The sequence below is a fragment of the Spermophilus citellus genome (genome assembly GCF_964194105.1).
Source record: "Spermophilus citellus genome assembly, chromosome: 11".
NCBI lineage: Eukaryota > Metazoa > Chordata > Mammalia > Rodentia > Sciuridae > Spermophilus > Spermophilus citellus.
Genome location: NC_138192.1, coordinates 129631844 through 129641965, shown reverse-complemented (window position 1 = coordinate 129641965; position 10122 = coordinate 129631844). Strand labels below are relative to the sequence as shown.

The following is a 10122-nucleotide window of genomic DNA, read 5'->3' as shown; positions in this document are numbered from 1 at the left end:
AATGAAACCCTCCCTTGCTTCAGCTTCCCCAATATGCCTGTGATTCATTACAGCGCGCACATTCCAGACCAGGATTTCATTTCCCCTGGGCAACAATAATTAATAACAAGTGTGGTTCAGGTTGAAGGGATGTCCCTGAGAGAGCCACTACTCTCTCAGTGTTGAAACTCCCCTGCGTCTAACCCTTAGTATTAAAATAAATAAATAAACTGGGTGTGGTGGTGCACACCTGTAATCCCAGGGGCTTGGGAGGCGGAGGCAGGAGGACTGCAAGTTCAAAGCCAGCCTCAACAAATTAGCAAGACCCTAAGCAACTTAGCAAGACCCTGTTTCAAAATGAAAAATAAAAAGCTCTGGGGATGTGGCTCAGGGGTTAAGTGCCCTTGCATTCAATCCTTGGTACCAGTAAATAAATTAATAAATAAATAGGCTGGGGCTGTAGCTTAGTGATGGTGCGCCCCTGGGTGCCATCCTCAGTACTGAGAAAAAAATTTAGAAAATCAGGTCCAGTTACTGGTTGTCAGAGGTGAGGAACAGAGAACAGGGATGTGAAAAGGAGATGGAGAGGTTACACAGGGGTCCTGTGGGGCCGGAACTGTGCAGGAACTTGGCCATGGCAGTTCTAAGAACCTCCTCATATGAAAAACTGAATCAGACCTAAGACCCATGTGTATATGAGTTCAAGTAAAACTGGGGAAATGTGAGCAGTGTCTGTGGGTAAATCACCAGAGGAACCAGGCAGATTATTCCAGCATCTCTCTGTCTTATTTCTTAAAACTACATGTTACTCTCCAGTATGTCAAAATTGCAATTTAAAAGGGGATAATGTGTCAGTGCCAAGGCTTTCTGATTGGAGACTGACTTTGGAGTCTTGAACCTTTAATCTATAGCTTGATATTTTTAAAAACCAATTAGTTTGATTAAGGACTTGCCCAGTGGATAGTCACCCCTGAACTTTAGCCAAGAACTTCCTTTCCCAACACAAATAAACACTTAAGGAGATGTAAATTCTAATTACCCTGATCTCATCATTAGACATTGTATATACATATCAAATTATCACATTGTATTGCATAAATATATAATTACTATATGCTGATAAACTTGAAAAAAAATAAAGACTTTTCCTAACACAGCATGATGACCTAGGAGAGCTCTAGGGGTAACTGACAGGAGGCAGGAAAGCCTCCTTACAGGGAATGTTCTCCCTGAGATGGGAGGACAGCAGCAGGTTCAGAGATGGGGCGAGATGGGAGGACCTAGGAAAGTTCTGCCTGAAAGGAGGCGTGTGGACCTGGTGGGGACTGAGCAGGGAAGACAGATGCCAGGTGGCATGTGATGGTTCCCTGGGACTCGAGGTCATGCCTGTGGCTCAGTCAGGGAGACTTGAGTGGAAAAAGAGGCCACTGAGAGAGGCGTGGCAGGGGAACTTTGAGGAAAGTGGTTTTATTTTCTTTGAAAGAAATTTAAAATGCGATACATTTTACCATCCAACCATTCTTAATGCAGTCCAGTGGCATGGAACATTCACACAGTTGTGCGACCACCCCTGGGACTTTTTCATCTTGCAAAACTGGGACCCTGGCAACCACCATCCCACTTTTGTCTATCAGATTCGACAGCTCCAGGAACTTCGAATCGAATGGTGTGTGCCAGGTTCAGCCCTACCCTAGCTGATATCAGCCTTTGTTTCCATTAAAAAAAAAAATAAATAAAATAAATAAATAAATATATATATATATATATATATATATATATATATATATATATATATATATATATATATATTTTAGTTGTTGTTGAACACAATACTTTTATTTTATTTTATTTATTTTTATGTGATGCTGAGGATTGAATCCAGGACCTCGCATGTGCTAGGCAGGCGCTCTGCCACTGAGCCCCAGCCCCCCTTCCTTCCTTTTTAAGGCTGAGTGATATTCCACTGTATGTATGGACCACATTGTGCTTATTTATTCATCCAGCCACAGACACTTGGTGTATTTATCCATTTTCCATTGATATAACAAAATACCTGAATTGAGTGAATATATATATATATATATATATATATATATATATATATATATATAAAGTTTATTTCACCAACAGATCTGGAGGTCAAGACCCTGGTGCTGACATCTGCTCAGCTCTGGTAAGGGACCCCTTGACTGCATGACAGGGTGGATGGTATAACGGTGCTAGAGGGTGGGAGACAGAGGACCACCTGGCGAGATAGGATTCAAAAGGGAGTCAGTCTTCTCTCTCTCTTTAGTTGGTGGGTGGGTACTGGAGATTGAACCCAAGGGTGCTCTGTCACTGAGTTACACCCACAGCACTTTTAATTTTTATTTTGATTCGAAGCCTGGCTTCTAACTTGTGATCCTCCTGCCTCAGCCTCCAGAGGAGCTGGGATTATAGGTATGGGCCACCACACTTGGCAATCTGCCCCTTTTATCACAATTCACTGAGTACAAACTACCTTGGTGTCAGAACAACATCCATCCCTTCTGAGGGCGGCAGACCCATGACCACCTCCTGGCGACATCATCCCCGTGCTGGGGACCAAGCGTCCAACACACCAACCTTCCAAACTTAAATCATAGCACTTGGGTTGCCCTCACATCCTGGCTACTGTGTTTTTGAATAAATGTATGGTGGGGACTGAGAATCAGGAAGTTCATTCACCTGTCTGGTACTATTCAGTTCGTGTAATCTTTTGGGGGTTTTTGTGGGGTGGGGGTACCAGGGATTGAACTCAGGGTCACTCAAACACTGAGCCACACCCCCAGCCCTATTTTGTATTTTATTTAGAGACAGGGTCTCACTGAGTTGCTTAGTGTCTCACTGTTGCTGAGACTGGCTTTGAACTCTTTTTTTAAAAATATTTTTTAGTTGTTAATGGATCTTTTTATTTTATTTATTATATGTGGTGCTGAGGATTGAACCCAGGGCTTCATGCAAGCCAGGCAAGCGCTCTACCACTGAACCAGAACTCCAGCCCCTGGCTTTGAACTCGTGATCCTACTGCCTCAGCCTCCTGGGCCGATGGGATCACAGGTGCACCACACCACGCCCGGCTCATGCAATCGTTTTATTTCTTTATTTGTCCTAATTAGTTATTCATGTAATCTTTACTAAGATTATTCCTCCAAGTTCTTCAATGCTCTTTCCTTTCCCCTTCCCTTTCCTTCCACTTCTTTTTCTTCTTTTTTTTTCTTTAGTTGTAGATGGACACAATATCTTTATTTTATTTATTTATTTATTTATTATGTGGTGCTGAGGATCAAACCCAGGGCTTCGCCTACGGGAGCTCTACCGCTGAACCCTAACCCCAGCCCCACTCTCCTTCCATTTCTAAGATGAATTTCCTCCCTTCTGCTGTGGCTCGTCAGTGGTTTTTGTTTTTGTTGTTTTTTGAGGTGCTGGGGATAGAACCCAGGGCCTTGAGCAAGCTGGGCAAGTGCTAACTACCACTAAGCTACACCCCAGCCCCTGGCTACTGTGAACAACGCTGCTCTGAACCTGGTTGTGGTGGTTTAGATATGAGGGGCCCCCCAAAAGCTCATGTGTGAGACAATGCAAGAAGGTTTAAGCTGGGCACAGTGGTGCACACTGCAGTCCCAGTGTCTCGAGAAGCTGAGGCAGGAGGAACACAGTTTAACGCCAGCCTCAGCCAGGTCCTAAGCAACTTAGCAAGACCCTGTCTCTGAATAAATAAATAAATAGGGCTGAATTTGTAGTGTTTAAGTGCCCCTGAGTTTAGTCCAAAAAAAAAAAAAAGGTTTAGAGGTGAAATGATTAGGTTATGAGAGCTTCAACCTAATCAGTCAATTAATCCCTGATATGGATTAACTGGGTGGTAACTGCAGGCAGGTGGGGTGTGGCAGGAGGAGGTGGGTCCTGGGGGCGTGCCCTTGGGGTGTATATTTTGTCCTGTTGAGCAGAGCTCTCTCTGCTTGCTGATCACCGTGTCCTGGGCCACTTTCCTCCACCACACACTTCTGCCATGATATCCTGCCTCGTCTCAGGCCCTGAGGAACGGAGCCATCTATAGACTGAGACCTCTGAAACCGTGAGCCCCTAAATAAACTTTTCCTCCCCTAGTTGTTCTTGTCGGGTCTTTTGATCACAGCGGCGAACAAAATCTGACTGAAACACTGGTATAGGAGCCACATGCCTTTGCGGATACATGCAGAAGTGGGGTTGCTGCTGGATATATACTTTGGAAACCAGCCTGAGGCTAAGGAGAACTCTAGGACTTATCAGAGGCTACACCTTGGGTGTGCCCAGGCCTGTGGAGAAGTCTCACCCCTGGGACCCTCTACCTGTCCAAGGGAACAGGGGTCAACCTGACGGGCACAAGAAGCGCTGGCTACCCTAAAAGACTCTGCCCATGCCTGGTTGGGTCCAGGGCCCTGGCCACACCCCTGCCTCCTGCTCCAAGCACAAGGGTGTGTACATGACACACACACACACACACACACACGCAGAGCGGGCCCAGCACACCCCAACAATAGGCACAGACAAGGTCCCCTCTCGGTGGGGTACCCACCAGCCCTCACGCCCCCACACCATAGTTCCTCAGGACCCACTGCCCCAGCCAGGCCTGGTGAGAAGGCACTGGAGGACTGGGTAGCCAGGTCACCCCATATCTCTCATTCCCTTGCCTACAGGGCTCATGGCATCAGGAGGCTGAACCTCTGCCCCTTCGGCACCCAGCACAGAGCCTGGCCCAGCCGTCCCAGGAACAAAGGAGTCTGAGTCCCATGAGGCAGCAGGGGGAGGGGTGGTGGCCCTGGCAGCACAGAGCCAAGCTGTCCCACCCTACCTGGAGGAGACACAGGACCACATCCTGTGGAGGCCACTGTCAGGACCCCTGCCCAGGCTGGCTCAGACACACCCTGCCACTTACCTTAAGCAAGCAGCTTTTCAGTTCACAGGACAGGGGCGGGGTCAGGGTGGTCACCAGGATTGTGGGAAAGGACAGCAAGACTTTACAGCCAGGAACAAAGTCCTCTGACTTGGGCTCAGACAGCCTGCGCTGCAGCTAGTACCCTGGTGTCCCAGCCTGCCACCGACTACCAACCCGCAGACATGCAGGGAGCCCCCGTGCTTCTGCTGCTGCTGGGCCTGAGGATACATCTGGCCCATGGTGCCATCCCAGGTACGAGGTTCCCCCAGCCCCTCTCCCTGCCCCACAGGCCAGCCCCCAGGCTGACCTAGCTGCACTCTCCCCTTGGCCAGTGGAGGAGCAGAATCCAGCCTTCTGGAACCAGAAAGCCGCCGAGGCCCTGGATGCCGCCAAGAAGCTGAAGCCCCTTCAGACCTCAGCCAAGAACCTCATCATCTTCCTGGGGGACGGTGAGTGCGCCATGCTGGTCCACCCCGAGGTGCTCACGGGCCTTGAAACCAGGGCCACTGCTGGGTCCAGACCAGCCCTGGGGCTCAGGCCTGAAGGGGATCTGTTCCTTCAGGGATGGGCGTGCCCACGGTGACAGCCACCCGGATCCTAAAGGGACAGGTGCAAGGCAAGCTGGGGCCCGAGACGCCCCTGGCCATGGACCACTTCCCATATATGGCTCTGTCCAAGGTGAGGACTCTGAGCAGGGGGCTGGGGGCTGTGGCAGGGGAAGGACCCAGGAGAGATGGGGCCTAGTTTGGGGTCCAGGGCAGTGAGGACCACCCCAGGCCTAGGCCAAGGAGTAAGGTTACACAGAGGAGAGTGTCTCTGTCCCCAGACATACAACGTGGACAGACAGGTGCCAGATAGCGCTGGCACCGCCACAGCCTACCTGTGTGGGGTCAAGGGCAACTATGGAACCATTGGCTTAAGTGCGGCCGCCCGCCTTAGCCAGTGCAACACAACACGAGGCAACGAGGTCATGTCTGTGATGTACCGGGCCAAGCAAGCAGGTAGGTGTGGGGCTGCCAGTGAGAACCAGGGTAGGCCAGAAGGCTTGTGTGGCCCACCCTGACCTCTGCCACCTCCAGGGAAGTCCGTGGGAGTGGTGACCACCACCACAGTGCAGCATGCCTCGCCAGCTGGCACATATGCACACACGGTGAACCGCAACTGGTACTCAGATGCAGACATGCCAGCCTCGGCGCTGCAGGAGGGCTGCCAGGACATCGCCACGCAGCTCATCTCCAATATGGACATTGACGTGAGCACAAAGGGCAAAGGGGAGTGGTGTGACCAAAGGGCAGGCCCGAAAACTGGCTGGAGTCCCAGGCCTCCAACCATCTGAACCCTGTGGCCTGCCTTGGCCTCTTGGGGTTAAATGGAGTACCCAGAACAGTCCTTCCCACAACCTGATGGGCAGCAGGGGACTGTCTGTGAGGAGGGGGCTGGAGGCCCCTCAGGCCCCAAGGCCACCTGTCCTGGGTCTCTGACTACAGGTGATCCTCGGCGGGGGCAGAAAGTTCATGTTTCCCAAGGGCACCCCAGACCCCGAGTACCCAAGTGACACCACCCAGAATGGAACCAGGCTGGATGGACGCAACCTGGTGCAGGAATGGCTGGCAAAGCACCAGGTGATGGGGCTCACAGGGCCGGGACCAGGGCAGGGCCGCAGGTCTAGGGATGTGGGCTGAGTGTGGGCTCTGTCCCTCCAGGGGGCTCGGTATGTGTGGAACCGCGAGCAGCTCATTCAGGCGACCCAGGACCCAGCAGTGACGCACCTCATGGGTAATGACCCCCACTTCCTGACCTGGCACCCCTCAGGTGGCCCCACTGGAGCTTGTGTGTCTGTGGCCATCACCCTCCCCTCCCCTCCCCAGCCAGCCTCTCATCACTGGGTCCCTTGTCCCCCAGGCCTCTTCGAGCCTCAACACTTAAAATACGAAATCTACCGGGATCCAGCGCAGGACCCCTCCCTGGTGGAGATGACAGAGGTGGCCCTGGGTCTGCTGAGCAGGAACCCCCGCGGCTTCTACCTCTTCGTGGAAGGTGGGCGAGGCGCGTGGGCAGCAGGGAGGGCGGGGCAGGGGCGGGGCGGAGCTTCACGCCCCTCCCACTGGCTCCCGCAGGGGGCCGCATCGACCACGGGCACCACGCGGGAACCGCGTTCCAGGCTCTGACGGAGGCGGTCATGTTCGACTCTGCCATCGACAAGGCCGGCCAGCTCACCAGCGACCAGGACACGCTGACCCTCGTCACCGCCGACCACTCCCACGTCTTCTCCTTTGGCGGCTACACGCTGCGGGGCAGCTCCATCTTCGGTAGGCGGGGACCGCGACAGGGGCTGTGGCTGCAGTGCTGAGGCGGGGGTGGGTTCTTGGGAGGAGTAAGCTGGTGACAAGGCGAAAGGCGCCTGTGCGGCACACTGGGGTCCCCGGGGGGGGGGGGCGGTGAGCTCAGGTGCCACCTGTCCCCGCAGGGCTGGCCCCGCTCAAGGCGCAGGACGGCAAGGCTTACACGTCCATCCTGTATGGCAATGGCCCCGGCTACGTGCTGAACTCTGGCGACCGACCCAACGTCACGGAGGATGAGAGCCGTGAGTGCGGCCATTGAAAGGTCGTCTTCTTGGGGACAGGGGTGGAGGGGGACTCTTCCCGCCCTGAACTCCTCTTCCCGCCAGGCGTCCCCACCTACAAGCAGCAGGCGGCTGTGCCTCTGTCGTCGGAGACGCACGGAGGCGAGGACGTGGCGGTGTTCGCGCGTGGCCCGCAGGCGCACCTGGTGCACGGGGTGCAGGAGCAGAACTACATTGCGCACGTCATGGCCTTCGCCGCCTGCCTGGAGCCCTATGAGGCCTGCGACCTGGCCTCCCCGACCCTCCAGAGCACCCCTGCGGGTTCCAGCTCTGCTGCAGCCTCATTGTCGCTGACGCTGCTGCTTGGGACGCTTCTGCTGCTGCTGTGGGCATTCGCCCAGCCCTGACCACAGGATCTCAGGGTGCTCCACTGTGCTCCTGATTGTCCCTGGTTTCACCTCAGGTCCCCACCACTGGCTCCTGCTTCCAGTGCCTGGTGCTTCCTGTGCCTCTATGTGGGGACCCCAGCCCAGTGCCACACTCCAAGCTGTCACCTCCAGAACCACCACAGGGCTTTTCCCATGGTGCCTTCACCTCTGGGAGAAGCAGCCTCAGGATGCTCAGCACTTCTAAACTAGATGTCCCTTGCAGAGGGACCATAGTGCTTCCCAGAGGCTGAGACCATGACACTCACATCTCTCCAGGTTGCTCTGGGACTCTGCTTCCTGACTTCAACTGCCTGCGCTCCAGAGAAGCAGAGGATGCAGAAGGGCCACTCCACAGAACCTGCAGCCTTGGGGAATACCATGAAGGCACTTTTCCAGAGGCGTCCCCACCAAGCCACTACTGGCCTTGACCCTGTAGTGCTGTTCAGCTTCAGTCTCTACAGCATCATAGGTCCCCTAGACCTCCAGCATGTGGACAGTGCTGGAAGCCCAAGTCACTGGGCTCCTCAGTGCTGGCCCCCTAACACCAGGCAAGGATGTCCCAGGCAAACATATCCAAGGAGACACCCAGGAAGCTGTGGGGTTTAGAGCAGCAGATCAGGGCAGCCTTCAGTCCCCTCCCCAGACCATCTAGGCTCTGGGCATAGATTACTGAACAAAGAAGTTCCTTTGCCCCTCTGGGGCCACCATTTTCCTGGAGAAAAAGCAATAAACTATGATACAATGTACTCCCAGTAATATCTGCATAAACCATGAGTATGTGGGGCCCAAGTGCAGGAGGGCTGGGTAATTGTGACACAGAGGCCAGGGTCAAGTGCCTGCAGAGCAGACAGTGAGTAAGATGTGGACAAGTGAAGGCATGAGCAATGCAGAAGCCCAGTGTGGTGGCCTTGGTGCCCTGGGACATGCCCACCCTGCCCCCTGATAAGGAGCTCCCAGTGTGCAATGAGGAAAACCCTGGCAATAGATGGGTCCATGTCAAAGGCACCAGCTCCTGAGCATGGCGACAAGGGCTTCCAAAGAGAAGGTAATCTTCCAGAAGGGAGGCGGTGCTAGCAAGGAGCAGCTTGGGGGCCCAGCTACAGGGAGACATGGAGGGCATCCCATGCACCACCTGGATGCCCATTATGAACCCAACTTGGCTTTGCTGGCAGCTAAGAAGTGCTCATATACAAAGAGAGCACCAAGTGCCGTGACAAAGGGCGGTTGGCCTGGCCTAGGCAGACGCGGGCCATCTCCTAGGGCTTGCCACTGCCCTCCATCTCTCTGGCCAGCTCATGCAGGGCCTCCCAGAACATTGGGGACAGGTGCTCAATCAGGACCATGACCACACGCCACACCAGGTAGTTGTGCAGAATCGTGGGGGCGAGGTGCAACAGGGGATGTTTACACACACAGGCATGGGGGCCACCCCAGGGAACCACCTGTCGCACAAGTGACCCCACACAGGAGCTGGAGCTGGTCCCCACACTGCCCTCAGAGTAGGGCTGTCAGGTCAGTCCTGGTAAGCAGCCTGAAGTGTCCTGAGCCCCACTCGCACAACAGGACACAGTCCTGCTACTGACCAGCCCTGACCCTGAGGGGTCACAGGCTTTCCTGACTTGCTATGGGGTGGGACAGGGGACACTCAGGGCTCTCTGTCTGCCTCAGGCCTGGCCTTGATCAGCCCCTGCTCCTCCCTAAGGTGGGCAGAGGCCAGGAAGCTGGCCCTGAGCTGGCCCTGGGCCAGCAGAACTGCAGCCACACCCTCCCTCAGAGAAGCCACCCTGTCAGCCAGCCCCTGCATCCCCAGTGAGGACTGCAGCTCAGCAAGCCACAGCCTGCCCTGCTCCACAGGCAGGGGGAGCTCCAGCACCAGAACCCAGGACTGCACTCCTGCTCCAGGCTCCCCACCGCCTCCCCACAGTGGCTCCTGCACACAGATGCAGGTGCAGGTGGATCCAGGGTCGGGGAAGCAGGCAGGGGGGAGGCTGGGGGACATGGGGTCCAGGCGTGGGGGATATGCAGCCCCACCTGTGTGGCGTGGAGCAGATGAGCTGGGACACCTGCTGCATGTAGTCTGGCCAGCAGCAGCACCTCCTCGTCCTCTGAGAAGTCCTCCTGGAAGATCTGGTCCAGCAGACACTTCCACCGAAGCTGGGGGCACAGGGTGGGGACCACAGAGGAAAAGGGGTAGCGATGGTGACAGGAAGATCAGGAGT

General features: G+C 54.6%; 1 protein-coding gene across 1 annotated transcript; it reads left to right on the top strand.

The window, feature by feature from the left end:
- Positions 1–5094: 5094 nt before the first annotated feature.
- Positions 5095–7882, top strand: LOC308630946 (intestinal-type alkaline phosphatase-like; the record flags this gene model as incomplete). Its single annotated transcript, XM_081261755.1, has 11 exons — positions 5095–5164; positions 5245–5361; positions 5475–5590; positions 5739–5913; positions 5992–6164; positions 6400–6534; positions 6616–6688; positions 6815–6949; positions 7030–7221; positions 7380–7496; positions 7581–7882. The coding sequence occupies 11 exons, from the start codon at positions 5095–5097 to the stop codon at positions 7880–7882; spliced, it is 1605 nt and encodes a 534-aa protein (XP_081117881.1).
- Positions 7883–10122: the final 2240 nt, after the last annotated feature.